We start from the raw sequence: 25486 nt of genomic DNA, 5'->3' as shown, positions 1-25486 counted from the left end.
ATGTCAAAATGTTTTCAAAAGGTGAAAAAGAATTTTGTTTTGTTTAAATCAAGATAGAAGTGGCAAGACTGCGACTCACAACAGGAAAAAAACATCATGTAGATGAGGTGAATTAAGCAGCTTCTGACCTTTCTATGCAATTGCGTTTAGAGGGTGAAGTGAATGAGGATGAAAACTGAGTGTGTCCAGATTCCCTGCTCTAGCTTATACGGAACTCTCTTTGCTCTTTTTTTTTTGCAGCTGCTGCACACGTAAGTTGCTCTACATCTTTTCTAAAGCTGACAGCAACCACTAGCCATGTTGTTTTAGCATGGAAGAGCTGATCATAGAATCATTAAGGTTGGAAAAGACCTCTAATATCATGAAATGCAACCTTCAACCCAACACTCCCATGGCCACTAAACCACGTCCCCAAGTGCCACGTCCACACATGTTTGAACCCCTCCAGGGCTGGGGACTCCAACACCTCCCTGGGCAGCCTGGGCCAAGGCCTCACCACTCTGCCAGGAAAGAAATTCTGCCCAAGATCCAACTGAAACCTCCTCTGGCACAACTTCAGCCCATTGCCTCTTGTCCTATCACTGGTTCTTTGGGAGCAGAGCCCAACCCCCACCTCACTCCAGCCTCCTCTCAGGGAGTTGCAGAGAGCCAGAAGTTCTCCCCTCAGCCTCCTCTTCTCCAGACTAAACACCCCCAGGTCCCTCAGCTGCTCCTCACAATCATGTTCCCCAGACCCCTCCCCAGCTTCGTTGCCCTTCTCTGGACCCGCTCCAGCCCCTCAAGGTCTTTCTGATCCTGTGGGACCCAGACCTGCCCCCAGTGCTCAAGCTGTGGCCTCCCCAGTGCCCAGTCCAGGGGCACGATCCCTGCCCTACTCCTGCTGGAAATCATGTAATGGGTCAGATCTCCTGCCCCAAAGCACAGCCCCCCTGCCCCTAGCCCAGGGGCTCGCTGTTTGCAGGTGCCACACGTGGGCAGCCGTGGCTGGCCCTGGGAAGGACCTGAGATGTCCTGTCTCTTACCCTGGTGAACAAAGCCAGTGTAATATTTAGAAGTGTGATTTAACACTTTTTGCCCCTGTGTTTATGCTGCCTTTCCTTGCCACAGGATTAGGGTATTTTATAGGGAGGAGGCACTTTATTTATGGTGATACACATGTTGACTTTTAGACCAGAGGGAAACCTATGTGAAACCAGATGTGGAAACCAGCTGCTTTTGCAGGATGTCTTCTGTGCTTCTAGCTGCAAAGGGGAATGTTCTAGCACCAGGCACTGACAGCTTCCAACCATCCACCTTTGATCCAGCAGAGATGTGTAAGGCTGGCTGCCTCTTACCAAAACTGGAGTACCATCAGGATCAGCAGTGGGCTGTCTAAGGCACAGTAGACTCCCAGTTAAATGCTTTATCCAAATACCTTCCAATCTAGAGAAACTGCAACAAATGGACCTTGCATCAGGCCACATTTCAACAACACACTGGGTTAGAAGTTACAAACCTGAATTCTTTATACAGTCTGGGCCAAAGTGATAGGCAAGGTGACTGGTACAGTGGTGGTCATGTCGAGTGTCAACGATTATACCATCTTCATCAGCTCCCTGCACTTAACTCCTTTCCTTAAGCCAAGATGAAATACAAGCCAGCTGTAAAGTCTCAATGGTTGAAGGAGTTATTGTTAGAATTCAATTGGAACAATCACAATTGTGGCACAGATTTTAGCGTGCTGTGGAAGTATTGCTTATAATGTTGGTTTAATGACTTCCTAACACTTTTAAGATTACGATATTCAAAAAAAAAAAAAAAAAAGATACTGGATGTTCACAACCTTAACTTCATCTTAACAAAGATATTGCTTTGGAAATAAAGTACTGGCCACGGCTGGAGGCAGGAAGATTCACTATGTGAAGTAGTGATCTCATCTGCACTGGTAAATCTTACGCCTAATATTTTTTATGTTGCCATACTAATAACTTTAACTGTAGCAGTGGCTTTTTTTGCTCTTACACAAACAGGATTGACTGTTGCAAAGGCTTGTGCACTAATAAATACATTCTCATGTTCGTGCAAGGAAATAGAGAATATTCTGAGCAGCACTTTTAGACCTACTAGTCGCTTCACCTATTGATAATTTGCTTTTTCTGTAGAAAACTTGATGTTTTCCTGCCTATTTGTTCATCCTAGTGAGAGAAAATGGTGTTTTTCTTGCTCTTTGCATTCCTTTTGAACTCTCCTTTTTATTCCATATATTATGCTCCTTCATTAAACAGACATTAACTTGTGACCTTACAAGTCACTTGTGGTTTTTTTGATACTGCCAGGGATATTTCCCCACCATATTGTGCATCAGGTGTTACACACGCTGTGTTTGCCTGGGAAAATTTTCAGTTCTTTTGGACAGATTTTTCTGTTGAACATCTGGTAAAAAAAAAACAACAAAATGAACAAATAAACAAAACAAAAACCTGCAAAAAAACACAAAATCAAGCCAAACAGTACCTGTTTTGAACTGCTTGTACTATTGCATGAGCCATTTTCCCTCTCTTCTCTTTTTGTTATGTTTGAAATGCAAAAATAATAATAATGTTGCCCAAAATAATAATTTGGTTGCCCAAATTTGGAGACTAGAACTCTGAATTGTGGGTTTTCTAGTTTGCTCCTGTAGTCAGAGAGTTCTTTGACTTTTTGTGGTATTTTACATTAATTTTCATACATTAATACACTCTGTTAAAAACAGAGGAATGCTCATCACAGAGATGTATAAACAAAAGACTTTGCTGAAGGCAAATCAGCTTCCTTTTCCCCTTCACAAAAATTTATTTATTGGGATAAATACCTGGGGGAAGAAAAAAAAAGCTGGACAAAACCCCTGCCTGGAGGAGCTTGGCAGCAATTTTCTTCATCTGCTGAAAAAGTCCAGTTCTAACATCCATGATCTGATTTCCCCACAGTCATTTACCATCAGTATTTGTCCTGGAGATAATTTCCCCCGTTCCATTTGCTTTAGTCTGGAGCTGAGGCCTGGCTGGGAAGGGCAGAGGTGCTGCTGAGGCTTCCTGGGGCACACCAGGCTGGGAGGGACTGGCAGCCCGAGCTGCCCATTTGTATTTGTTAACTTGGGTTGAGCCTAAGTGTGTGTGATGCGAGCTAGCATTCTGCTTTTCAAAACCAGTTCAGCAGTTATTTACCTTTCAAGCAATTAACATAATTACCATTATGCTAAGAAGTAATTTTGGGAAGTTCTGCTCCGAGCCCTTATGACTCCATCGGGACAGTTTTAGTCGGGACTTATCTTTTTGATGGAAGCCTAATTGCAGTTTTGGCTTTGTGTAAACAAACAGAGGCAGCTAATTGTTTAGGCAAATAGCAGATTAATTTAAATATGCATCCCTAATAAAACAAAAATGGTCCCCATTATGGTACTCATTCCCATGGCGAGGAATATAAATATTCAGTGGGAGTGCCATTAGACAGGGATCTTAAGGATTATCTGCATTATTTCACATGGGTAGCACTTTCCAGATACCAAATAATCTTTACAAAAGCAAACATAAATCAATTTAAACTCATTTAGATACCATTTCACTATGTGCAGTTTCATTACCACACTCTTGCTTCACCTCCTCTGGGACATGGGAGGAGTGTTTGCAGACTGGCATTGGTGCCCGTCCACAGCTGTCTGTCAGAGCTTTTATGTCTCCTTCTGAAGGAAGAGCTCCCATTAATCATCTCATCATTAATGGCCATGCTCAAGTGGAAGGAAGGCTTCTCCAGCCCTGGCTGTCACGTCTGAAGATTGCTTCTCCCTTAATTCAGTGCAAAGGTGGCCCAGAAGTCTCCAGTTCTGTCTGGCCCTTCTGTTTTCTGATACACTCCTGATTGCTTCAAGTTGCTCTTATTCAGATTATTGCTTTAACTTACCCTGCTTTTAACTAGAGCATTGGTGATCTATGCTGGGAAAAAAGGCACTTGCAGGTGTATTGTCTTCTGACTTCTGCATTCGTTGGGATTTGTGTTCTTTAGCTTTTTGAACTCTGCTGCATTTTCTGCTTCCTCACTATTTTTTGTGGTAATTGAGGGCAAGGATCTAGTCGAACGAGATGATCTTCTCCAAACATCAAGTTGAGCAAACTTTTTCAAGGTGGTTACCAATGTTAGCTGAAAGTCAAAAATGAGGAATTAATTACAGAGAGCAGCAGAGCCTCTAATGCCAGTGTGTTGTTTTGGAAGGTTTCCTTTGGACCTCTTGTGTGGTGTTGTGCAGCATCCTGACTATGTGGTTTCCTGCTCTACAGCCTCTTTTCTGGCTGTTAAATTTTTCCATGCAAATGCCTTAACCTTACATCTTTAAAAGGTGAAGTTTTGTTAAATTCTAAGATCACTCTAGACTATTTTTTTTGTGTACAGGAACCATTAGTGTTTGGAGCCTGATGTTCGGGCGGGAGCCAATCCATCATTACCAGCACAACCAGAGGATCCAGGCGTTAGCTCTTGGTTCAGAGGGTGCCACGGTAGCAACAGCATCTGGCTTCGAGGTCAAAGTGGAAAGCCCTAATGACAGAGGATTCTGGCAAACCACAGGAACATTTGAAATCCAGAAATTGGTGAGTCTCCAGGCTACTCGGCTTCATTTCAGGAGCTCCTGAGCCACTAATTATTTTTGGTACAGTTAAGAGGGATCTTATAAAAATCTTACAAGAGTCTTGCCTGAACTAGATAACAGCATTTTCAGCTAGACTCTGATTTCGAAGCAGGTTAATGGATGAGCCTTTCATCACTGAAAAGCAAGGGTGAAATGCTGGCTTAAGCTCCAAGTGAAAATGAATAGAAGTCCATATGGTGCAGGAGGTTGGCTGGCTTTAATTATTTAATTTTTTTTTTTTTTGGTCAACATTAAACTAAGTTGGCTCATTTTGTAAATCAGTTTTCTCGCGTAGAATTGGAGCTAAACCTCAAGGTCTCATTCCAGTTCAATGCTATCTGATTAATTCAGGATATTGCAGATGAGTTAATAGTATCACTTGTGAAGCTGCAACTAGTGCAGCTTCTTTAGGTGACACCTTCTGTCACTGAAGTTTTGAGACTATTTTCATTAAAAACCCAAAGCTATCCCATTCTCTGAAGTTTTATTGTGTCTCAGAGTATCAACATATTTTTGAAAGGGAAGGAAGCTCATAGGAATGGACAGACAGCCAGGAGGACACCACCCACTCTTCAAAGGCTGGGTTAGAAATCATCGCTGCTGTTAAGGAGTTCAAACCCTTCCCATGAAGAGACTTTTCAGCAGCATCTTAAGCATTTACTGAAACGGGAAGAGCAAAATCATTCTGGTCTTGTGACAGAAGATAGGAGAGCTGTTAGTTGGGCATTCCTAGTCATGGGATGACTTTTCCCCCAGTGTAGGGTATACACAAATGATTGCAGGGTGAGCATCAACTGTTCCATGTTAGTTGTATGAATGTGTTGCCTCCTCCATATTCACTTTTTAGCCACAATTATTTACTTTGTGTAATTGAACCTTACAGCTTTCTGTCCTCCATCTGAATGAGTCCATTAAGTCTGGCTCCCTTCTTTAATGTGACATTTTAGTGTATTATGATGATTTTTTTTTTTAATGGGCTTATTCTAAAGACTGTGAGCTAGATTTTATCATAGGAGCTAAACTTACAGAAGTTCAGAGATAAAAAGGATACTTGGTCTTTCTCTGAAATTAATCCATAATTGGGATGATTCAAGATAGCTGATAACCGAACAAACTACTGGTGTGTGGTTTAGCCTGTGGCAGTAATGATGTAAAAGAATTTTTGGCTGGAATAAAATTAAAATATCTCTTTTTTTTTTTTTAGGTCAACTTCCTTAATCTGGTTCCAGATGTTACAGGGGCAGCTGCAGAAGATGTTGTCTATCTCCTGAAAGCAGAAGATCCTGGCAAGATTCTCCATTCTGTCTATGGCCAGCCTGTCACATGTCTCGATGTGTCTGCTCATGAAGCAGCCTTTGGGGTCAAAACCTTTGGCTGGTTATTGAATGAGCCCAATCAGGTGTGTAATTTTTTTTTTTTTTTTTGTAAAATTTTTATACCTTTGTAATTAACAGATTAAAAAAAATGTTCTTGCTACTAACCATTTTCTTCCCTGCTATTCAGCTTTGGATAGTAGAGGGAAGACATTCTTTTAATGCAGTAACTTGGTGCTTCTGTTGCTGTTCTGGTGGGCTGAGGGAAGGGGTGACTGTTAACTGAGTGGGTTCACTGTAAACACTTTGCATTCCCTGCTCCTCAGCAAGTCCCAGCTCTTTCCCCTCTGTGCTGCATCTAGGGGGAACTCATCTCAAAAAAAAAAAAACAAACCCAAACCATAAAAACCCCAATAAACAACCCCTGCCCCTAAACACCAGAACATGCCTCAGACTTCCCAGTGAGGGCACCCTGAGCAGCATGTCAAGCCTTGTACACACAGACATGCAATCTTGGGAGGATGCTTTTTATTTTTGTGCACTTGACTATTTGAACCAAGTTACTGCCAGTTTGGTGAGGATGGTGTGACTGGTGTGCTAAAGGAAGCTAAATAATAATTGTGGGTTTGAAGCCTCCTGTGACAAAGTCTGCTGCTTTTATCAGCACACCTTAACAGTAGCAGGGTAGATCAAAACCAGACTGGTTTTGTCACTCATGGTTGAGGCTTGCTTCTAATGCAGCTTGTCAAACATCTCTGCCTGCAGGAGAGGCTCACTTGGGCTTACAGACCCAAACAGGCAGCATAAATAATTGTATTTTTGGAGGGGGCTCAGAATCCTACCTGAGATCCCAGGTGGGTGGTGGCAGCAACCTGCTCCTGGACACAACCCCACTCCAGGGCAGGGACTGAGCTGTGGAAAGCCCTGTTTCCAGATGCCTTCAGAAGAGTTCCTGTCCTTGTCCTGCATCTCACCCGACTTCCCCAGTCCCTACTTCCATTCCATTTTTTTGTGGTTATACTTCAGGTGTGTGATGGGCTATCTGCAGTGAGGGAAGCAGAGTGCTACAGGCAGGTGGGGAAAGAAGCAGGAGGTGAGCACCCAGATGAAGGGAGCTGTGGTCTGTAGTGTACAAGCACACCATTTTCTTTAGCAGGCTACTAGAACAGGAAAGCTTTATTTAGAACTGCCCCCATGTTAGATGTAGCTGGACACATTTATTCCTAATTTCCTCTTAAAATTCACGTTTGCTGAGGCCACCATAAATACCTCTGGGGTTGAGAGATGCTGCGAGGCCACGCTGTCTTTATTAATTCCTTTGCTGTCCTAATCCACTTCTTTTCCCTACAGAGGTGGGAGGTGAGAAGGTAAAATGGCCTCATTCAGAGGCAATTCAGTCACCCGTGTGTAAAGAAATGGAGAAATCTCCTCTGGCCCCCGAGCCTCAGTCCCTAAAGCCGGACTTGCTTCCTAATTTAGTTCTGAACTCTTTGGCGTTTGATGGCAGATTGTGCATCCTAATCAGGGAGATGGGCCTGAAGTGGCCCAGAGGGCTGGGAGGGGTGTGGGGCGTGACAGGGACATTGCCTGGCATCGCTCCACCCGCTGACATCACGCTGGAAGTTAATGGCTAATGTCTGTGAGGATGATGATTCGCCTCCTGCGGACGTGGGGAGACTTGGGGTGGGCTCGTTACCCTGGGCCAGGCTGGCAGTCTGGCCTTGGGAGAGCTTTTGGCCTGGGGGGCGTCGAGGGGAAGGTCCCAGCCCCGTGTGCTGCTGGCTGTGTGGCTGCGGTGGGAAAGCTGCACTGCTCCTCACTTTGGGGTTTTTTTTGTCTCTCCTGAGGGATGTGGGTTTTTTTCTTGAGGTTGAGCTCACAATCCTCATGCTACTGCCTAGTAAACTGATGAAAGTATAGCTAGGGAAACCATCTTTTTTTCTCTCTTTTTAAATCATTTTCTAATTTTAACCAAATTTGACAGCAGAGTAGAGATCTGAGGCATAAATTTTTTATGGAACTTTTATGTCGGAGAGAAGAAAAACATCAAATCTGTGGCACAGCCTGGCCTACTGTTCAATGACAGCCATCCGTGCAGGAGAGAGGGGAGAATGTAAATGCTTCATCTGGGGGAAGTTCAACTTCCACTTTAAAAAGCATCAGACAGCACAAGGACAGTGCCGTTTCTTCAAAGTTCATCTGTTTAGTGCTCCTGGAGCTCTTTGTCTTATGTTAAGCTAAGAGAAATCTCTTTAGTAAGGGTTATTTCAGTGGTATTAACTCAATGTGGAATGTACTGTTTTCATTAAATTCCAAATTCTTGAAATACTGAGGTCTCTGTTCCCATAATAACATGTACATGTATGTGGCTAATAATTATACTTGTCTAATAGTATAGACCAGTTATTGGACCATGGGGGAAACCCTAAGCCTGGCTTTCCCTGCCAGCTTGCAGTGGTGCTCCTGACATCCAGTGGACATGCCTTGAAGGATGGTGTCTAGCAAATGACATATTGCCCTGTGCCATGCAGCTGGGAGACTTGTGACCTCAATGCTGCAGCAGCACCACAAAGTCTTGGCATTCACACGTTTCCATTTTGGGGTTGAGCACTGTACATTAAATTCAATTCACAGATTTAAACTAGAGCTGGCTTGGGTCCTCTCCGTGTCAGGATGTGAACCTGGTAAACAGGTAGCACTGTAAGTGTCAGGATTGACATAATTTCTGATGCAATTATCTCACTGATTGTAGGGTCTGACTGAAGCTTTTCTCATAGCTGGTATATTTATAAGCTTCCCTGAATGGACCATCTGCTGTCAAGTCAGTCTGGTCTCCTGCTGTAGCTTCAGGTGAGCTCTCCTCCTTGTGGATTATTTCTATTAAGTGTAGAGATGCTTCATTCTCTTGGAGGGGAAAAAAAATGAAAACCCAGTTCTCCTGTATTTAAAATGTATTTTTTTTAGCATATTCAACATGACAGAAGATAATCAGCGTGGGAGGATTTGTTTTTTTTTTAACCAAAGAAACTTTATATAGTATGTAAGAGAATTTTATTTAAAACTCGTGCAGCTGAAGAAGTCTTTTTGTGCTAGGTGCATTATAAGGCACTCTTCAAAGTGTGTCTGTGGGTTTGTTTGCTTTGTGCACAACCTTGAACCTTAGATCAGAACATGTAGATGGACAAGAGAGGAACGAAGGGGGGACAGTAATGATTTTGGAGCCTCCAACTTAGAAACAGAAGGCTGGATGTGTTGAGATCAGATGTCTTGGGAGTTGTTTGTTATGCTGTCACTTTTTCATCTGTTTTGGGCTGGTGATTGGCTTCTACTTGATGAATGGTGTTCAACATCACCTGTCCCTTCTCATCAGCAACTGAAATACTGCCTAGTTTTGCTCCTGTATTTAGTGTTTCCACAGAGCTCTTCAACTGCTTGCTAATGTGAGTGTATCCAGTCCAATTAACCACTTGAAGTAGATGTTACAAACTAAGAGTGAGTGAAAAACAGGTTTTAAATAATCCTTTACATTGAACTTCATACTCTGCAGTCTCTCTTGGATGATGTATTTAGGTCAGTGGTGCTTTATATAAGCTGTTACATCTTTCTTGCACCTTATTTTAGCTGAAATCCTCCTCTTTGTTGACTGATAAGCTTGCATTGCCTTTTCTGGTGTTATGATGTCTCTAGCTCTCATGGAGTTCCAAAGGCTTTAAAACTTGATTTTTCTTGTTTAAAAAATGGAAGGTTTTTTTTAGCTTTTTTTTTTTTTTTAAACCACTGTGGCCCTTGTAAATAGTCCAGTTTTGAATAAATAGATCTTTATGGACTCTTGTTTTCATACCAGGGGGAGGGCAGGTCTTACTGGTGGCTGAATTTGAACATATGTGACTTGCCCAGATGTTTCTCTTTGGAGAGCTGTAGGACTGTAGATTGTTAGCAGATATTGGAAGCTGAAAGGTGTTTGAAACACCCTTTATCTAAACTCTTTGATACCATGTAGGAGAGACAGAATTCTTCCTGAGGGTCTGAACTTCCTAACTTCTTACAAGTCAGGCAGTACAAGAAATACAGTCCAGCAGAGACCAGGAGTTTTCCTTGCCGAAATTTTGCATGATGTATCTATTAAACCCTCCCTTGCTGAAAAGCAACAATCCTCCACCTTGTTATTTTCTGTCTTTGTAAATGACCAGAAATAATTTTCTAAGTTAAAAAACAAAGAGCCTTTTGTATGGGCTAATATTAATACCATGCTACTGCTTGGTTTGGTTTTTTTTTTACCCAGTTTTACATTAAGTGTGAATAGATCAAAATTGGCACAGCTGCTTAAGTAACTGCCTCAGGATTTGAAAATGTAGCTGCCATGAACATTCAAGGTGATAATCTATGAAGCTAAGAGAATTCAGGCAGTTTTTAAGAATTCCATTGCCTTCCCTTTCCCTGTTAGAGAAAACATGTTCTGGGCCAGGGCTTGTTTTTCACATTCAGTGGGTAAACGTAAATACCCTTTCATCTCTGGGTACCTGAACTCCTACATCACTCTTCAGCCACAAGTCAGATGAGGCTGGTGCCCTCATTCCAGGTCCTAGCAGACATCTGTCCACATCCCAAGCCCAGGGAAGCTGGCAGCCCTGGCCACTGGCAGCCCGGCCTCGGGCAGTGCCCAGCCCTGGAACAGGGAGAGTTGCAGGTGCATTGGCAGAACAGTGTTTCTGAAGCTTGCCCGCTGCCTGCCACCACCACACTTGGCTCTGCTTCTTGTTACCAGCCTGGAGTCTTCCTTTTTAACTCCAGTCAGATGAATACTTAAAAGGAAAAACCACACCACACTTGTCTGTAGCTTGATGTGTAACTTTTACAGCAGGTGTAGATATTTGGAGAGGACCAAGTAGTGTGGCTGGCTGGCTGCTTCTGCTGCTGGATGTGCTGCAAGCTGGTTAGACTCTGTTATTGTTGCACTCCTCTTCGTGTGTCTTTCAGCATCGCCTGAGGCTGCTCAGTGCAGCTCAGCACATGCAGAATGTGAGTTCTCAGTTGCCAGTGTAAAGTCACCTTTGGGATGGCATGAAAGTCAATTTTCCACACGCTCGGAGAAACGGTTGTGTTACCAGCTTTACACAATGACTTATCTCTGGCAAGAACTTGCAAAATAGTCTCTCTGGCTGATAGTCAAAAATTACATCATATTGGAGTAAACTGCTTTTAAATCAAACATCCATTATTCATGTATATTAACTGCTTTTTTTATTTTTTTATTTTTTTTTTACTGGCTGTTTTGCGTATGATTTACTCTTTTTCTTTCTCTCTGATTGTCTGTCTGTCTCCCTCAGCTGCTCCTTTTAAATCTTAGCTCATCTTTAAATTTATGGAGCCAGAACACTTATCTCTGTGTGCAAGTATCAATATGCTGACCTTGCATTTGTCAGTAGTCAAATTTTGTTGTTGTTGTTGTTGCAGTGCTGTGTGCCATACTTACAGTAGGCAATTCAATACATTTGCACTGGGAAACTGGGCCCCTGGGGCTTGTAAACTTTGAAAATATTCTTTTTTGCATCCCTTTAGAAATAAAATTCAAACTTGCAGCAGCATGTACCATATGTTGTGCTTAATTTGATGACTCCTGCCACAAATGCATATGAAATGGCCTCGCTGCTTTTGTGGATACCCTTAGAATGGAATGGATTTGACCTGAGCAAAATAGTGATCCCTTTTGATTCATGGTGGACTTAAAATTTCCTGAGACTTTCTTCTGTTGGCAATATTTGTGTGTGTTCAGGCAATCTTTCTTTTTTCTAGCTGTCAGAGGGATGGACAGAAGGAAAGGGGGAGAAACATAATCTGAAAATAAGTGCAGATTCCGTTCCCAATCTTGCTGCTTGTTCCTCTGCCTCTGTGAGCAACTCAGGGTTTCATATTTTGATCCTGTGTCTCTAAAATGACAGTGAGAAACCTTTGTCTCTTGGGTGGTTCTTTCTGAGAAAGTGGTTCCTTAATGTATCTAGTCTTATTCGGTAAGGAAAAGGAGGTAGGTTTTGAGTGTGGTTTTACAGGATACCTCTGCTAATATTTATGACGCTCCGTTCAATACTTCATCTAAATAAGAGCTAAATATACGGTGTATAGAGAGTGCTTTGCCCAGTTCTGAGGGACAGCTCAGTTTTTACTAGCCCTGCTGCGTGGTAACTTTTGACAAGAAGAGAAGTGTGATTGCAGGGGGAAAGCAGCGATTTCACAAAGCAGTTGTCTGCTGGCTTCCAGCCAGGACAGTGGGTTGAACACCCCTGCTCTTGTTGAAAGTACCACAGGCTCTTTGATAACAAGTGCTTGGGGATTTGTTGTTTTAATGTTTCATCCAAAAAAGACATCTCCAACAACACAGGATCCCAAAACACCTGCTGGGGTATTGGACGTGCATGGAAGAGTTCCATCAACAACATTTCCTTCAATTCCTTGGAATTATCTCAACCAGAGTACATCGACCACGCTTGACCTCACTTAGCTGCAAGATGTAACAAAGCTCACAGCTTAGCCACTCTGGCTACAGAGACTTTAATTCTTTGTGAATTAATTTAGTCTTCTTTCTTGAGTTCTTGGACAGCATTTAAAGAGAGTTCCCTGTACCGACTGCCTGGCGGTGCCGTGCAGTGCAGTAACTTTGCCTTTCTTCTTCTGCCTGCCCTCATGGATTTGCCAACTTCTCAGCACATCTCTCTGAGGACAGTGGCCACAGGTTGAGGCTCGCCCAACTCACACAGTAAAGAGGGAAATTAGTCTAATGCACTGCCTTAACAAAAGAGAGAGTATGAGCATGAATAATTAATACCCCTAGTCTGTGGCAGTGGGATGAAATGAAGTCCCATTTGCTCAGCCTTATTAAAAGAGAGAGAGAGAGAGGGAGAGATGCTGAAGGTCGTTAAGGGACTCGTAACAGGGAAAGAATCGCCTCTGAGATGGATAATGTGTTTTCTAATCTCTGTGGTCTTTAACTAAACATAATGGTAAAGGTACTCTGGCTATTTCTGGCTCGTTGAATTATTAAGCATTCGGGGAGATTGTTTGGCTCTTATCCAATAACTTAAGACTTTTTCATTTGAAGAATGTTAATAGGTAACACTTTTTATTTTGTGTGGTAGCTGCTGATACATTGCACAGAGTATTTAATGCTTCTCCTCCCTTGTGTCCCCGAGGTCCCACGGGGGGAAGGGATGCTCGTTAGTGTGTTATCCCAAGGTACTTCATTTCACACCTAAATGCTCTTGGTCCACTTACCTTCAGCTTGGTACCTATTAGGTCACTGGTCTTGGGTGTCCATTATAGGCTTATAAATATCTTTAAAAGCATAATCCCTTCGCAGTGTGCATTATAGGATTATAAACCTCCTGAAGATCTTATGCTTTATCTGCCCTTTAACACACAGGCCCTTATTTCAAGTCCCTATTGACCAGGTATTTTCATTCATTCTCCTTGGCCTTTGTAAAGAAAATCCATGTTGCCTTGGCATATTCTAGGAGAGCTCATCAGCAGTGTTCTAGCTACTTAAAAATTGTCATCAGTACACTCTTAATTTCCTGAAGACAAGGGTTTTATTATTTAGGCTTATAAAAGCATTCACAGTTCTCTTTGTCTCTTTACCTATCTGTCAGGGTAAGGTTTTGAAATTCATTTGCAGACCATAAAAGAGCTCAAGACACAAGTTGTATTTAAAGACAGGTAAAACCTGGATACTGAAAATCACTAAGAGAACCTTTCTTCTAGGGACAGGGCTAAACGGCTAGAAATACACATGTGCATTATAAAATGTTAAAGAACCCAACCCAACAATCTTTAAAAGAGTAGAGAATGACAAGAGAAGAGAAGGAGTTGAAGGGGGGTAGGAGAAGGTAAGCCAAAAGCTTTTCTTCCAGGTTAGTGGATCTGAACCTTTATTTTTTTTGTGGATTCTCTTTCTTAGCTACAAACACTTTGAATTGGTAGCCATCTACAAGTTATGTGAGGAGAAATAAATCAATTTTCTGCTGGTACTACCTACATATGAGAATTGCTGCAGGTCTAAAACTGAGACTGCAAGCAGGAGAGAATATAATTCTTGCTCCCATGTAAAACAGGGGAATTGTAAATGCTGTGTGGAAGCAATTTTTCATTGTAGCCTTTCATGGCCATAGCTGAATTTTCAAGTATGTATCGTATGTTTATAGGATAGATGGGAGCTATGGTCATTTAGATAAATTAATAGTTTATGGATGTTCCCTTTAAGTATTAGCCCCAGGGGACTTTTGAGCAAGCAGCATTTGGCCCTCTCCTCTCCAGAGCTTTAAGGTGCAGCTGGGTAGGGCTGGTTCAGAGGCTCAGCTGGGAGCTGGAATATGTTGCTGTTGACCCCATCGTTTATTGTTCATAAGTTGATTCAGCAGTTTATTGACTTTGTCTTTTGTTCAGAACTTTCCAAGGAGAAATTTGGTTGCCAGGCACAGATATTAATTTCCTTTGCACTGGGAAACTGTGCTGAGTACCTTTGCCAGAATGTCATTATCTCTGGGTTTGGTTAGTGAGCTGTTGGAAGCTGTTCTGCAAGTGAGAACAGGCTGTAAATTGGTCTTTACCTTGAAGACTATAATTTTCATGCAGTTTGTAGCAGCTTTTTTTGTAGGTAGGGGAGTTTAAATTCATTTTTTAGCAACTTTTGCATCCTAAGTCTCCCTGCAAATGTTGGAGTCGTCTTTGCTTTAGAGAGCTTGGGTAAAAGTGCTTTGGTTTTTTGGGTCTTCACGATGAAAAACTGGTGTTTGAGGCAGATAGCTTCACAATGACAAGACTGGGAAGGGGAACTAGTTGGGAGATTGTATTATAGGGAATTGAGGAATGGAATGACTGTGTTGATTCTAGCAGGGAGCTGATAATATGTGTGAATTTCCCCCCCCCCCCCCCCCCCTCTTTTTCTGCTGCGAGAGAGGCCCCCAGCGGGGGGGGGGGCGAGGGACACCTGCAAATTCTCTACCTTTCTTTGCAGTATTCCTAGAGATTTTTAAAGCTTCTCTTTTGTTGCCTCGAGGCATCCATGACAAAACGATCCCCTCCTGCTCCCTTAATTCCACCTTTCAGATGCTTACTGAAATTGCACAGATAGGAAGTGAAAGGCCAGGCAGCATCACTGTCGCTGCTCTGGCAAAGGCTGAAAGAAGATGTACAGAGAGCATCATATTTATTAAGCTGCACGTGGATAGAATCAGAAAAGTAGCAGTTAAGAATATTGATGTGACGCTGACTTAGCTGTGCTGATGTTGCCATGGGAGCCAGAAGGTTTTTCTGATGTCTTAACCGCCGCTACTCTTTTTGTGGTCATAGGTCGCTTTTAAATTGAAGGAGCATCACCATGAAATCTAATAATGTTTATGAAGTTACGTAAGAGCAGGTACTGTGCTGAGCTCCACTGGGCTTTGACCAGTACATTTTTCTGTTTCTAAAAATACTTGCTCTCCTAAAAGGAAAGGCCCAAGCAGATGAATCTCCTCTGGCCCCGCAGGAGAGACAGTGGACGTGCTGGAACCGACCATTGGGCAGATCTGAGCAGCTGGGAAACAACTCGTACCTCTCTTCCAGCCCCTGCTCAAATCAGCTTGGATGTGGCTTAAAATCAGAGTTGGTTTTAGTCCTCTCCCCTCTGAGCTGCCACTTCAGATCTAATATTTCTCTTAGCCTGTTTCTGCTGCATGGTCTGTGCAGAGGTGACCAGCAGGGCCTGTCAGCACCAGGCCCTCTCCAGTTCTGCTCTCCAGTTTCTGCTGTATTTGAGTTAATCCTTTTTTGCATGATCCTTCTGTCCAAACCTTCTAAATGTTGAGTGTTCACTTTTACAGTCTTTCCAGTGTTAAAATCAGTGAAGAAACTCTTTGCTTTGCCATGTAAACCTTAAGAAGTTGACCTGGAGAAGATGACTGTGGCTTGCTTTGCCTGCCTGAGAGCCATACCTGTCTGATCCGGGTGGGCAAGAGCCTGGCATCCCTGCTTCTTCATGGATTCCGTGGTGAAATTCCATTTCCTTATTTCTGAGGGTGTTGTTGCCCTTCTTAATAGAGAGAGATCTACATCTTGGTTGTATATTAGCATCTTGAGACACAAGTCCTGCAAACCATCTCTGATAATAACTCAATGCTGCAGCAAAATGTAGTTGTTGTGCTCATGCTACATTTAGCTGGTGTTTGTTTTCTTTCTGCCAGATTCTTCTTTACAATCTGGAGACAAGTCAGTGTCTGAGGAAGATGGGCAACTCGATAGGTGACTTTAGCTGTGTCAACCTCCAGAACAGCCCTCCAAACATGCTTGTTACGGGCAATAAGGACAGAAGGTAGGTACTTCCAAGAGCTGTAACCCGTCTCAGATTAGCTTCCTTCCTGTCCTGCTGTCCTACATCTGGACCTGCTAGAATTTGTTTCTCTCCTAATGTTTCAAATGCAGCCTGCGTGAACTTCAGGAACAAAATATTAGGTAATAGTTGGATGTGGCTGCCAGTTTGCTTTGTTTGAGAAAGCTCCATGGGAAGACTTTTCTTTCTAAGCCATTTGGTGGACGCAGTTGGTGTACAGCCCAGCGAGACCACTTGGAATATCTTCCACTTCCCCACCACCACCCGCAAAATTAGTTTGGCATTTAAAAGCTCACTTTCTGATATTAAAAAAATAACCTAAGGGATGAATCATGTAGGATGAGATTGGGTCCGTCTGCCAAATGATGTCAAGAGTGTATTTCGGAACACTATGATGTCCCTCAGGTGACAAAAAAGAGACTTTCATATGAACAGATTCCAGCTTCTATTTAGCTGATTAGCAGCTTTCTCTTTAACTCCTTGGCTTGGGGAGCAGGATTTTCCCAGCACAGTGCCTGGTGCCAGGACTGGACGCACTGGGAACAGTCAGTGCGAAAAGGATTAAAGTGCTTAAAAAGACCCTTTGAGTCCAATTTTTAGATTTTCTTTTTTTTTTTTTTTTGGCTAGTTATCTGTGGGGTCTGATCCAGTGCACCAAAGGAGATGGGGGGTGGCGAGGAGCCAGTCTCTAATGGCTCCCTGGTCCTTCCCTCCTCCTTTCTGCACTGGGCATCAGGCTGCAGGTGGTGGTCTGCTGTGGTGGTGGGTATCAGATTGTAAGGCAGATCCTTCCCTCTGCCAAATCCCAGACCTCTGTCCCGCCAGCGCAGCAGCTTGCAAAAGTGATTATTTTGTCAAACAGCTTTTTTTTTTTCCCTCCTTGGTGAACGGGCAGTGCAAGCAAACCTCACACTTTCTCAGCAGAGGGGATAAAGGAAATAGATGAAGTTTGACACGTGCGGCTGAATCCTTGGGAGTTTTTTTTCCTCTAAAAGCAGATAATTGATTTTCCAAAGCACCCCAGTAAAACTAACTCAAATTTTAATCTCTTGCACGATGTTGGGAGAGTAGATAAGCTGATATCCCTTAAGAGAGCTTGAAATTTATTCCCTTTATACTAGAGGAAATACCTGCACCCTTTCCCCTCTGGAAAGCTTACCAGTTTTTAAGCTCAAGCACTGACTGGTTTCAAGGGCTTGGCCACCACTAAAATAGCAATAAGTTAGGAGTCAATAGTACTGCAAGTAAGTTTGGCATCCAGGAGGCAAGACTGTGTGTGTTCTGGAGGTCAGTTCCTTGTGGGATGCTGCTTGAGGGGCATTAATAGGTGCTGGGTGGCCATGGGTGGAAGGTGACTTGAACCTCCATGGCCCTGTCATGGAGTAAGTGTCCTAAGCAGGGACCTGGCCACGGGAGTTCAGACTGCTGGTGGCCAGTGGGAAAAGTGACTGCTTGAATTGAATACAGAAGTCTGGCCTCTTCTCCCAAGGAACAAGCGACGGGACAAGAGGAAATAGCCTGAAGTTGCACCAGAGAGGTTTTGGTTGGATATAGAGGAAAACTTCTTCACTGAAAGAGTTATCAAGCACTGGCCCAGGCTGCCCAGGGAGCTGGTGGAGTCCCTGTCCCTGGAGGGGTTTAAAAGACACGTGGATGTGGTGCTGAGGGACATGGCTTAGTGCTAGACTTGGTAGTTTTAGGTTAATGGTTGGACTCGATGATCTTAAAGGTCTTTTCCAACCAAAATGATTCTGTGATTCAATTTTTCTAGTGTACACTATTCTTTTATTCAAAGCAATGATTTTGAAAAGTAACACTTGTGAAATGTGTTTGGGAGGACCTATAAAATGTATTTTTCATTCAAAAACTATTCCTGAAGCATTGCTGGTTTATTTAATTAATTACTGTTCTTCACACTGGCAAGAGATCTGATAAGAAGGAAGGTGTGCTGATGCACCCTTTGTCTTGGTGGGACTGAGGACATTGAACAGCACAATACCAAAAAATGTGTTCTGTGAATGGATCCAAACATCTATTGTGCTCTCCTGAAGGCAAGCAAGCTTACCCTGAGGTAGCCTAGCAGGAGAGTCCAAGCTGGCCATGAGAACACCTTCCTTACAGCTCCTTTGATCTCTGAGGGACCCGACATGGTCCCACTGTTGAGGCAGGAGATGACAGGCCACGCCAGGTCAGCATTAGAGCATCACATTGGATTTGTAAAATGCTTTTCCTATTTTTTTTTTTTTTTTTAAAGCACATCTAAACAACTGAAATGTGCCTCTGGTTCTTCCAAGGGTGTCCCAGAACAGACACCTTCTTGAAACCCTTGCTGATGAAGTAACCATGACACAGTCAAGTCTTTGTTTCCAGCTGTGCTCACCACAGGGAAGCAGCTTTGGTAGCCATGCAGACCACACGCAGTAAGACAGGGAGAGTGCTGGGTGTGAACAAGTCCAGAACAGCCCATCCTGACCCCCAGCACAGCTCTAACACGTAGCCAAAGCTGCTCTCAGCTGGAGTGGGAGAAGACGAGGAGTCCTTCCACCATCAGCAGCAGTTGGGGGGGGGTTTCCCCAAAGATGGCTGCAGAGCCCCACAGACCGTGCCCCTCACTGTGCTCCAGCATGTTTCTGGATGTGTCAGATGAATGTTGCTCTGTTGGAGTTCTGGACCCTTCCCGATGCCTTTTATTTCAGTGGCTGACACGTGTTGTTTGTAAAATCCTGTGATGCAATCTCCATTTGTGAAAGGAGGAGGCAAGACTTGCAGCACCATTAGGATCGTAGCAGGGGGATGGAATAAAGTACAGTTAATGTGTTAGAACAAGTGTGTTTTGGCTTTTTCTGGAATTAATGGGTACCTGATGGTTTCATTCGTGATAGCCCTTGGCTGCGAGGAACTTTCTCTGGCTTCTTTTCAAATCTGAGATCAGTATTTCCCTTTTACTTCTGTTTCCACTTGCTGCAATTTTTTTTTTTTATTATTTGTTTATGTACTTTGCTTTATCTCTTAATCTTGGTATATAAGGATCAAAACCCCTACTCCTTTGTGATATGTGCTGAGTGTAGAACTTGACAGCATTAGCTTTAACTGGGGTGTTTTTTTGACTTGTTGCAGTGGTTGAAATCCTCAGCTCTTTTTTTACAGTTCTGCTTCTAGCCAAGTCCTTGATACATTTCCCTTCAAAATGCCTTGTCTGAGTGATCAGTAATTCCTGAAAACCAGATGTACCTAAAAGCTGCCTGCAGTGGGGTGCTGCTTTCTTAAAATCAGAAGAGATGCTGATTGCTGGGTGCTTGTGGACAGTTTTGGTGATTAACTCAAGTGTGTGAGCCTGTAATTCCTTTGACTTGTCTTTGGAACTGCCACACGTTTAGTCTCTTCCAAAATCTTTGTAATAATAGTCCTTTTCTTGACCCTCACAATAATATTACCCCTTGGCCATAGTGGGTGTGGGTTAGGTCCCAAGGGGTAGGTTGTTAGCAGTATGCCCAGAATATGGTACTTTAAGCCTCGTGGCATTGCTGACATCTAGGGAGGCACAGCTAGAGGAGCTTTCTCCAAATTTCACTTATATTTTATATCACCTACAACTTGAAAAGAGACAGAGAGGCTCTGTATGGTGGGAGAAGTCTGCCCCAAAAAAAAGTTTGGTAATGGAAGTCAGAGTGAAAATTCAATGGTGAGAAGTGTCATCTGTGTTGGATTTCTAGCCCTGTAGTGGCCACGTGGCTCCTGCTGTCCTGGGCACATCTTCCTAACCCCAGAAGGACTCGTGCCCTCCGAGCCAGGGGCTGGGTTGCTCTCTGCCCTTCCCTCTCCTGCAGGGTCAGGGTGTTCGACCTGCGCAGCAGCGAGTCTCTGTGCTCCCTCTATGCCCACCAGCTGGGGGTGTCTGCCGTCCAGATGGACGACTGGAAGATTGTCAGTGGAGGAGAAGAGGGCTTGGTCTGTGTGTGGGACCAACGGATGGGCACCAAACTCTGGGAGATGCACGCCAGGTATGTTTGTCTGCGAGGCTCTCTGTCGGGTCTGGCTGACAGCAGGAATGTGGGAACGGGATGGTGCTGGACCAAAATGATAAGAACATGCCCATGTCTAAAGCTTCTGAGAGTTCTGTTTGGTTTTCATGTGATTTGGGAACAGATTGCCTCCCCACCTGGAGTCTTGCACGTGTGTCTGTGTGTGCCCCTTAGCTGTTGTAGGCTTCTCAGTCATTAGTTAAAAGGAGTGCTTCAGTTGGCACTAATAAAGCATGGAAGTTGTTGCCTCTGGATTTTCCAGGAAGTTCTGTCTTCTCCCTGCTCCATCCCCAACCAGTATTCACTTCACTGAACCCTGGATTTAAAATGCTGGACTTGTGGCTGTTGTCTTCAGAGTGACTGGTTCAGGCTGTCTCTATCCACTGTATCCCTACACAATCCTTGTGTGTCTGTTCACCTCAGTCCCACGTTCCCTTAGCAGGAACTACCAAAGCCGGGCTGATAGTTAAATACTCATTTAAATACTAAAATACCAGTTTGTACTGAAAGTAGAAGCAGAGATCAGTGTGCTGGACCTGAGGGGACACTCCTAGTTGCTACAGCCAAATGATGATTTCCAGATCCAGTCACAATTCCCAGGGAGCTGACTTTGTCTGGATGAAGACCTCCAGGATTTAGCCCCCTCTAAGTCTGATAGCCTTAATAAAATGAACAGATAAATCCTGATCTTTTTGGGTTTTTTTAATCCATCTTCCCCAAAGAGGAGCTAGATTAGGTATTTACCCTCAGAGAAGTTGAAGTTGGAGTTGTCATTGATGACCAGCAGGGTATCTCCCTCTCTTGTGACCCTTGTGAATTCTGAAGCCCGTTGTGGTGCAGCTGGTGCTTTAAGGACAGCACTGCACTGGTTGTCCCCTGCGGCAGCACTAAGGAGCACACCAAGGAGGAGGGCAGGCAGAGCAGGTCTGACCTTTGCCTGGGTTCTAAAAGCAAACCCATGGCTGAAACGTTTAAAACACTGTCTAATCTGTCTAGGAATCAGAAGGGATCACTCCACTCAAGAAGGCCTTCACAGATAAGGTGGTGTGGGGTGTTGTCCATGCCGACAGACCAGTGTTGTGAGTGGAAAGCAAGGGCAGAAGCTGAGAGAGGTCACAGGAGACACGTTGGGGTCGTGGAGAGGAGCTGGCTCAATCTGAGGAGATAAGTTACTCCTGCTTGAGCTGCTGTGGTGCTGCAGGGTCAGTTTGTTCACCAGGGAGAGGAAAAGGAACAAAGACCAGAGCTCTTAGCTTGTGCCTTGTAGTGCATTTCTAAATCAGCCTCAGTGCTTGGGGTGGGGTGGGTCCTGGGGGTCCCTGTCCTTCATTTTGGGAAGCATCCTGCTGCTCCCAGCAGTGTGCTGCTGCAATCCTTAGAGCAGCAAAGGGAGCAGGCAGCCTGGAGCCCTCACACACAGTCTGTGCTGCCAAGTGGAGATGTTTTCTGGCCTCCACGTGTGTTCTGGTAACAGCCCACTAGATGGGGATAAAAGCTGTGATAAAATCTGCTCCAGCCTGGAGAAGAGCCAAAGGTGCAGGTTCCCAGCCTCTGCCCATAGACAGGGCACTGATTTCAACGACTTCTCCTTTAACCCAGAGCGATCCCTTTCCTGCACTTTGGGTTTGAGGAGCCTGGCACCTCACCCAGCACTGTGGGTTCTCTTCCAGACACCCCGTGCGCCACGTGTGGTTCGACTCCCACAGCCTGATCACAGCCCACATCCCTGAGGAGAGGGCTCCCCGCGGGGCCAGCCTCAGCCACGACGACTTCGCCACGCACCGCAAGTGAGTCAGCCAGCTCCAGAGCCCGCTCACCCCTCCTGGCATCATCTGCACCCCTAGGTAGCCTTAAATAGCACCCTGAGCACCTGAGTCATGATCCAGAGCAGGAGGAGAGAAGGTATAGCATCTAAAAATAAAATGGGAAAAGTTTAAAGAGAAGGCTTTCAGAGCTATCGATGGATTGGATCTGTATTTACTTCTGAGCACAAAAAAACATGCCTTTCTTCTTCAGCAGGGGGATGCAAAGGCCACTGAATCCAGACAGGGAGTGCAGCCCGCTCCTTGCTCTAGATATTAGTAGTGATACCTCCTCCTGAAGGAAAACTACTGATATTTAAACACCAGGTGTTGATATTTGCATCTCAGATGGTTGTTAGCATGTCTAATTAAACTACCCAACTGCAATGTACTTCTCGTCCCCTCTCCAGAACAGATCAGAGCAGTTTCAGCAGATGACAGTGATTCACTGTTTCCCTGGGAGGAGGCAGGAGGGAGGGATGGGGTTTATATTCAGCTCCTGAAGGCTCCAGTCTCGGCCCTGGATGGCGATGCCTTAACTTTGTTCATTTCCCTTATTGAAACACAGAGTTGAGGTAAAATGCTGTGTGCTGGTTGTTCTGCACAGGCATCAGGGGATCATTTATGCCTACGAGTTCTCAGCAGAGCAGCAGGCTGCAGAGAGTGTCCTTCCTATCTGCCGCTCCTCCTACGACGAGGTGACTGGCTACAACTACAACATCGGCCTGGCGGTGCCCTACGACAGCATTTAGGAGACTCCCTGCTCCAGCCCGAAGGCAAGAAGGGGATCCAGGTGGGACGAGCACCAAGAAGAGGGTGTTGGCTGCAGGCACATCAAATGGGCTGAGCATTTCCCAAAACCTTGGGGGTGTTGTCCCGGTTAGAAGGCAGAATTGTGTCCCACCTCCCTTATCCCTCAGTTTCCCAGACAGAGAGGTAAATAAGGAAGGCAGGGGTAATGAAAACCTTGCACCAAATTGAAAATTAACAAAATGAAATATATTATTTAACAGGGAACAGAAAGGAAGAAGGGAAGGGGTTTAACAGGGTACAGAAAGGAAGAAGGGTAGGGGTTTAACAGGGTAAGGGGATTATAGGAACAACAAGGCAAGGAACATTAAACTTCCAAATATACAAAACCCAAATGTTGTGCTGAGGCTCCCCAGTGCTGGATCTCGCTGGATTGAGGTGGATTGAATCTTGGATGCACAATCCTTGGACGTGGATGGAGGCAGGGAAGAGTCTGTAGATCAGGCCCAGGTCTCCAAGATGGCCACGGCCACGTGTAGCACAGGGAGCAGCAGAGCAGCGTGTGCCCAGGTACAAGGTCAAAGGAGCAAGAGCAAGAGGAAGAGGCGTGCCTTCCTCGCCCCTTTTATAGACCTTGGCAGGAAGTCCCGAAGACAGGAAAAAGGGGAGTGGGAATAGGACAGGTGTACGCCCCTTTCATTCAGGCTTGTACCTGGTTTAGGGTTTCAGATCTCCACCCACCAGGGGCAGATTTTAAACCATTACAGGTGTAGACCAGGACAGAGTGTGGCTGCCCTCGAGCACGGCACTGAAATAGGTTGCTGTGCAGATGTTCAAAGGTCCACTCTGGTGGAGCCAGGAAGGGGAACAGGACACTGGTGTAAACAGAAATGTTCCTTCCTGCTCCTTGGGGGGGGAAATGTTGCTGCTCCCATCCTGGCAGAGGACGTGGTCAGGAGGCAAGAGCCCCCAGTGGCAAACTGCTGAGGTGGTGGGAGGCTTGGGGGCTCCTTGAGGAATCCAAGCCTATCTTGAGAGGGGGGGAAAAACCCAAGATGCTTGGAAAGAGCATCTTGCTGAGCCACACGTTTGAAATTTCTTACCTTGTAATCAGCTGATCGTTCTCCTCCTTGGAATACATTGGAATGTGTCTGGGAGCAGGATCAGGCACAGAGGGTTACGGTGGCTGGGAGTGGAGAGTGTGATGGAGAGAGGGAGGGGAAGCTTGGCCTTGGCCAGCTTGGAAACTCAGTAGGCTACACACTTCAGAATTATTTTTAAATACGTTATTTTTTTAAGCCTCTGAAATTCTGGATTAAATGTTTTCTCACTGTATGTGTACATGTGTTTGTGGGGGTTTTGTTCAGAAGCCTTTCAGGGTGTTCTGCCCCACACACTGGAACAAGAGGCTGTTGTGTCTGGGGTTAGTTGTCAGGTGTCTTCTGTGCTGGATCAGAGATGGCTTCACAGCTCTCCAGCTTGGGCTGGTTTTCCTTGGCCCCAGGGCCAGCTTTCATGTATTGGATGGGTTTTTAACAGTTCACTTTTCCCTCATGATGGATCGATAAAAGAAGTAGAGGGACAAAACCATTCTGTCCAACCAATAAATTTTATCTTTCGTAAAGCTTTAGTCTTTGGGTTGGTTTTTTTCCTTCCTGTGCCCTTCTGGGAAGTCAGTGCCCTTCCATGATTCCTGGAAGAGCAAGAAGTGCCATAGACACGTAGTTTGGATGAGATCTCAGCTGAAAACTGTCAAATAAATAATAGCTTCTGTAGCACACATGATGGTGTGGGTTGCTCCAGCCCTGTGGCTTCTGATGTGGCTGAACAGAGCGAGCTTCCACCAGCATTGTTCCCTTCCCCTCCGTGCCACGACCTGCTGCCCTGTCTCCCTTCCTGCACCCTTGGCTTCTTGCAGCTCCAGCTCTCCTTATCTTGCCTTGTTATCTCAGGACAGCTTTGTTCTTTCTTCACCTCCCTGCTGCCAGTAGCAGGTAAGTTTGTCTCCTGCCTGCCTGGGTCGAGGTCTGTTTGGGGAGTCCACCTCCACAATTCCCCTCTCTTTCTGCACTGCCTGGGGCAGAGCTCCAAACTGCTCCCTGAGCCTGGGAGGCTTTGCAGCACCTGCATCTGTGGAGGTTTCTCAGGCACCTGCAGGCTCTGGGCTCCCCAGTTCCAGAGACAGGAGCTACCGGAGAGAGTCCAGTGGAGGCTGTGAAGCTGCTGAGGGGCTGGAGCATCTCTGTGCCAGGACAGGCTGAGAGCCCTGGGGCTGGTCAGCTGGAGAAGAGAAGACTTAGAGGGTATCTGATCAATGCTGAGCAAGAGCTAAAGGGCCCCTGGGGGCAAGAGGCTGGGGCCAGACTCTGGTCAGTGGTGCCCAGTGACAGGACAAGGGGCAACGGGCACCAACTGGAACCCAGGAGGTTCCACCTGAGCAGGAGGAGAAACTTCTTTGGTGTGAGGGTGGCTGAGCCTGGAGCAGCTGCCCAGAGAGGCTGTGGAGGCTCCTGCTCTGGAGAGATTCCAAACCCACCTGGATGTGATCCTGGGCGCCCTGCGGTGGGTGAGCTGCTGGAGCAGGGGGGGAGAGTTTGAAATGGAAA

At 45.0% G+C, this 25486-nt stretch overlaps 1 protein-coding gene across 1 annotated transcript in view; it reads left to right on the top strand.

Annotated features, from left to right (window-relative positions):
- The window catches only part of FBXW8 (F-box and WD repeat domain containing 8), a gene marked incomplete at its 5' end in the record, with an annotated part of 47952 nt that extends 25070 nt beyond the window's left edge, over positions 1-22882 (top strand). Inside the window, 6 exons of the mRNA XM_008938390.1 lie at positions 4402-4598; positions 5841-6035; positions 16161-16288; positions 20134-20307; positions 21999-22115; positions 22738-22882. Coding sequence (XP_008936638.1) covers positions 4402-4598; positions 5841-6035; positions 16161-16288; positions 20134-20307; positions 21999-22115; positions 22738-22882 — 956 coding nt within the window. The remainder of the gene's footprint in view (positions 1-4401; positions 4599-5840; positions 6036-16160; positions 16289-20133; positions 20308-21998; positions 22116-22737) is intronic.
- Positions 22883-25486: the final 2604 nt, after the last annotated feature.

The sequence above is a fragment of the Merops nubicus genome, unplaced genomic scaffold (assembly GCF_000691845.1).
Source record: "Merops nubicus isolate BGI_N331 unplaced genomic scaffold, ASM69184v1 scaffold18244, whole genome shotgun sequence".
In the NCBI taxonomy this organism is placed as follows: Eukaryota; Metazoa; Chordata; class Aves; order Coraciiformes; family Meropidae; genus Merops; species Merops nubicus.
This window is presented reverse-complemented; position numbering and strand designations above follow the sequence as displayed.